Source organism: Salminus brasiliensis, chromosome 23, assembly GCF_030463535.1.
Source record: "Salminus brasiliensis chromosome 23, fSalBra1.hap2, whole genome shotgun sequence".
Taxonomy (NCBI): Eukaryota; Metazoa; Chordata; class Actinopteri; order Characiformes; family Bryconidae; genus Salminus; species Salminus brasiliensis.
The window spans coordinates 24,000,878-24,006,455 of record NC_132900.1 but is presented as its reverse complement, the minus strand read 5'-3'; the positions used below and the strand labels follow the sequence as shown (position 1 = coordinate 24,006,455).

At 39.0% G+C, this 5,578-nt stretch overlaps 1 protein-coding gene across 1 annotated transcript in view; it reads right to left on the bottom strand.

Annotated features, from left to right (window-relative positions):
- pnisr (PNN-interacting serine/arginine-rich protein) overlaps positions 1-3,706 on the bottom strand; it is an 8,912-nt gene extending 5,206 nt beyond the window's left edge. Inside the window, exons 1-6 of the mRNA XM_072668805.1 lie at positions 3,629-3,706; positions 1,676-1,791; positions 1,339-1,509; positions 825-1,057; positions 324-492; positions 1-39 (exon numbers count right to left, since the gene is read on the bottom strand). The exon at positions 1-39 is cut by the window's left edge and continues 152 nt beyond it. Of these exons, the coding sequence (XP_072524906.1) occupies positions 1-39; positions 324-492; positions 825-1,057; positions 1,339-1,509; positions 1,676-1,763 (700 nt within the window). The 5' untranslated portion in view covers positions 1,764-1,791; positions 3,629-3,706. The remainder of the gene's footprint in view (positions 40-323; positions 493-824; positions 1,058-1,338; positions 1,510-1,675; positions 1,792-3,628) is intronic.
- Between the last annotated feature and the right edge of the window lie 1,872 nt (positions 3,707-5,578).

The following is a 5,578-nucleotide window of genomic DNA, read 5'->3' as shown; positions in this document are numbered from 1 at the left end:
CTCTAATCCATGCAGGCAGAGTTCTCCGTTTAACAGCATCTAAGTGAGAGAACAAAGTACCTCAAAGTCAGTGCAAAGGATTTCTTTTAGACTTGTTCATGTGGTTTCTGACACTGTATGACTCACATGAACGCAATAGTAATATCATAAACATAATCATATAACATAATCTCCCACTTTTTACTAGACACATTAGCATCATACCTCCAGCACAAAAACTAAAGATGCCCTGGCTGATCATCTACACTTGGCGTAACGAGATTTGATCAAATGGTCACTTTAATAAAATCTGACACTTTTTCAAACATCTGCAGAGAACTTACCAAGAGTTGGTGCGTCTGGTGTTTTAATTCCCAGTTGATTGGGTGATCTTGGCCGGTCTGGCCTGAATCCTGGAAGTCTGTCTCTTCTGTTTTGTGGTCCATCAGGCCAGTAAGGAGGATGGAACCCAGTGCCGGGTGGACCAAACGCCCCTGCTGCTGCTGCTCCATGCTGGACACAACAGGAGTCAAAGTTTACACAAGAACTGTGCCATGAAATCTTTCACACAGACTAATGCACCAAGCCATTAAGAGGTAAGGGGGGGAGAGAGCCTGCCCACTGTGCCCAGCAATACAGAGGCTGTCCACTAGGTCTTCTAGTGATATCTATTTATTATTATTCAACACAATTAACTTCTTAGGCCACCATAAACTACAAACACCCAATTTATTTAATGTTAACACAAGAACCAGGAGGCTTGTGTGGACAAAAGTCAAAACATTATAAGAGAAAAACAGTAAAATTTATGCAAACACTCGCTAAAACGTGTTTTAATATCACACCTGATAATCAAACTGGTTAACTCCCATTGTAGCAATGGGATAGTGTTCTGGCTGCCCTCCAAAGCCGTGGCTGTTTTGAGGGAAGACCCCATGGTGCGTGTCCGAGGTGAACTCCACACTGTCCTGGCTGTTGCTGTCCTCTGATGGGTTCACAACATCCATTGGCCCTGGCCCAGGAGGGATCCAGGCCTGATCTGCAGGAGGTGGGGGTGGCTGACCATGCATTGCCCAGTCTAAACAACAGACAGGTTCAAAAATAACTTAGAACAGTTTATTGCTCAGTTAAAACCACGATTTACTAGCAACAATGAAGACAAACAGAAGACATTTTATAAAGAATCTGTTTTTTAATCAATGTTTACACAATTCAGTTTAAGCCACTCTTCTGTAAAAACATATGACTAAATTGTGAGCTCAGATTAAACAACAAAAAGGCAATAAAAGACTATTTGTTAACAGCCTCACGACTTTGAATTCTGATTTTCATGATATTTATGAAAAGAATTGCTTATACCTGGCTGCCACATCCTCCCAAAGTTTGAATCCGGACTTTGGAAGGTTGAGTGGTTGTTATGAGTGTCCAGGCCAGGGATGTCCTGTCCATTGGGCTGCTGATCGGCCGATCCACCACTTGATTCCTTCTGAGCAATCCACGCCTGAGCTAGAGCAGCCCAGTCCACCTGACCTGCAAAACACAAACACACATAGACTAGGTGTAAATTACTCTATAATGGGTAGTCAGATAGCGTGGCGGGAAGAGCAGAGCAGAACCACAAACCAGAAAGTAACAGATGATTAGAAACGTGGTTTTCATGTTATGGTTGAACAGGTTAGTACACATACAAACATACCTGGATCCTGCTGGTGCTGAAACGATTGCATCCACTGCTGCTGGCTCAGAGGCCACTGCGGCCAGGGCTGTCCTCCCTGGTCCCACATTCCGTCTCGTTGGTTTTATCCCCTGAGCCTGGCCACGACAAAACAAGCACAGACATCTCACACAATGTTTACAATACCTTCAGGATTACAAACTAGCACCTAAGAAATTTACCACCCGTGTCTTTAACCTACTTCGTACCCCGTGTAATCTTCCGCTTAGGTTGGGGAAAAAAAAAAAGAAAACTTACACTGCATGACTACTGGCCACACTTTTAGCAACGACTCTCAAAACAAATAGCAATGTGTATAGAACCAATCACAGTCAGGGGGAGAAGTCTCAAAAAGAACAAAGTAGTTACAGACGGGTGGTTATGTTCAGAAACATATCCGATCAGTAGGCAACTGCCTTAATCAATGTAGATTTCTGTGTTTAAATTTTTTTCTTTTTGTTTTGTTTTTCTGTGTTCTGTGATGGACAACAAATGTCTGCCCCCTGGCTGTGTGCGCATCTCTGTGGCAGTTTGTGGCGTCTTTTTCAACCCATCGCGTCGGTGAAGGTCTATGAATAAATAAAGTGGTGATTACAAACCAATGCCAGTCAGGGGGACGACTCTCAGAACAAACAAGAAGGTGATTAGGACCAATGACAGTCAGGAAAGGTCTTAAAACAAACTAGGACCCTTTTAACAAATCTTAAGGAAAAGATTTTGTAACCTTTTGCACCTTTTTGCCCCAGAAACCTATATATCTTGTACCTTTAAATGTTCTCAGAAAACGAAACTCCATAAAATGCGATATCCGGTCTGACACAATGGATTATTTGCATCAAAAGAAAGTCAAAGAGAACTTTCTAAAAACTAAATATAAACAGGCCACCTCAGCGTTATGTTACAACAACAACAAACTTATTGTGCAAACCCTGTTATCAATGCTCAGCACTGCGTACCAATCTTGAAGATTATTTGGACAGAACCCTTTCAGTGATTTTGTCAGTAAATACCAAAATGCTGAGACAATTAGGAGCTCTAAATATGCATTAATTAGTTAAGTGATCTATTGATTTCTCCTGTCGGATTCCACATTTTACTGTGTACCTCTGAAGACTGTTAGAGGAATGTAAATATTCACATCAGAAGTCCTCATTTAGTATATGCTGCCTGGCTATTCTAATTTTCTGGTCCCTAAGTAGTGATAAATGCTGAAGTGTTAATACTCACCTTTTCCTACTACATTCATGTTGTATAATTTTTTTTATATACTTTATACATTACAGTTACCTTTTGTTTATATATGCAACATTACTGATATCTGTGTTGACTCACTAATATCAAAACATTCCAGCTAGTCTTTTAAAGAAGTGGTTGGAATACTGCAAAAATTCTCTGAAGTATGTAAAGATGTGATTTATTGTCAGCAGCTTCCTAAAGACTGTAAGAAAAGTAAGAAGAGTTCTGCTGATTAAAGTGATTAAATCTAAACAAATATCTAAAATTTAAGTCTGCTTCTCGCTCAAATTATCCGTTCCACCTTAAATAATGCAGCAGTTACCAGCTAGCTAATGTGATTCCTGCACCATTTAAGGTGGAACGAAATAACTAATACAATATAAAACAAGTTATAGACATTATTAACATCTGCTTTAACCTCCTAAAACACACCACCTACTATAACAGCAGCAATGGGAGGCTTTAAAACGTGAATTTAGTCCATTTAAAATTATTTATCGTGTATTATTTATTTGTGCGCAGCGCAGGCCCCACATCCACAGCACCAACACGTCCCGCTTCCCTTCTCCACTCCTAACCCACACTTCAGTGTAAAGTAGTACACCTACTTTAACCACATCTATCTGAATAAACGTGTTTTACTTTTACGTAATTTTAAATTTAGATTTAATGTTGATTATCTGGTTTTGTTTCTCCTACCTCTCAGTCCTGCACGCAAAATGGCGAACAATTCGCCCGGAATTTCTCACTACTCTGGGTCCCCGCGGCTTCGATACACTTCCAATACAGAATAAAAGTCCGAGAGATTTTACATTATATTACATATATTTACGTTTGAATTTTTTTCCTGCAAATATCATATATTTATGTTTATATATTACCATATATAAATATGGTAATATATTAATTTATTTACATAGTAATAAAACAATTGATAGTGTATGCTTATTTAGATTTTAGTACATACATTATGTTTTCAGAACCATTTTTAACATTGTGAATATATTTCAAATATTTATATGCTGTACAGATGATTTGCGATTTAATCTATGTTATTCATCATGTCATTGCACCGTGATACGATGTTTAAACATTTCAATGGCACGGTATTATGTGTAATTCCAAAATTGTAATACAAATCTCAGACATTGCTACCTTATATGTGCATATTTCAGACATTGATATACTGATATGTAAATAAATTAATATAAACTTTTTTATATATTTTATATATATGTTTTTATATATTTTAATTAATAAAACTAAATATATGGGAAAGTGAACAAAAAACGTGAGTTAGCAGAACGATTAACTGTAGTTACTGAAGCGTACATGCTCATTTTGACCACATAGAGGCGCTGTAGACCAAGCACTAGGAGGGTCTTTCAGCACCGAGTCAAAAAGTGGTTTTTAGTAGGTTAGAGGTTTAATATTTCTCTATGTGCATTTATGGCATTTTGCTGAAACTTTATAGCTCTTACATTGGTTACACATGTAGTCAGTTGTGACCTTAGGAGTCTTGTGTGTGGCATGATGGGCTTGAAATTGGAAACCTCAGTCTGCCACGAAAAAGGCGGTGTTGTTACCCACTACATCACACCACTAACCTGAACGCTGCTATTAATTTTGTTGTCAAAAAATGACAATCCTCTTTTTTGGAACTCATTTTACGGTGGTCTAACCCTTTTCAAATCCTTGATACTGTGGCTGAAATGTGGGGTTTGTATAGTTTTAGACCACAGTAGTTAAGTCAGTTATGTCTGTTGTATGCATGCCTTTTTACAGCGGCTTTGAGAGCATCAGATTGTACAACCTAAAAAATGTGCCCACACAAATCTAGAGGGTATTAGAGGGTGTGCAATATGTAAAACAGAACACTGGGTAAAACAGATAGACTGGGTGTGTGAATCTACATTTTGGGCTAAATGTAAATCAGTGTATTTCCATCACATCATACACATACATTAAAACACTGAAAAAATTGTAAAATCTTAACAGTATGAGGGCAGCAAGAATGAAAGATAAACAACATGCAGAAAACACTCTTCTGCTTCTGATAGACTCAAATAACACTAATCTATAACTCCTGGCTGTTCCTAAAGGATCTGCTGTTTCTCTGTCAGACTGGAAAACAGCATCTACAGCAGAGATAAGCAGGATATTCAGTGGGGAAGAGCGTGAGAAAGGCACTGAGCTAGGAAACCATGCTAGCTCACAAATCCATTTCTGGGAATGGCCATTGTTGGTGTAATTGGTCTTTCTGTGCCGGCTGGTTTTGGCAGGGCAACTCTCATACGATCACTGTGACCTACCAGTTTGTTTCGTGAGATGACAGTAGGCAGCATGGCTGCTTGCTTCTGCCTTTAAACTGTACAGCTGCTGACAAAGGTCAAGGTGATCCTGGGCAAAACCCTGTGTTGGTAAGCTAGCTGGTAAACCAGTTTTGACCAGTATAGTGTATGTTGCATTTTAATTTGGTCATGCTTGGTCATGCGAGTTGAACAGCTTGGTCAATGTGGATCAAACAACTTGATGATGCTGGTCATGCTGGCGATTTATCTGATCATGCTGGTCTTTCTGGTCATATGGTCGACTAGCTTGATCAATGTAGATTAAACAGCTTGATCTTGCTTGCCATGCTGGTCAACC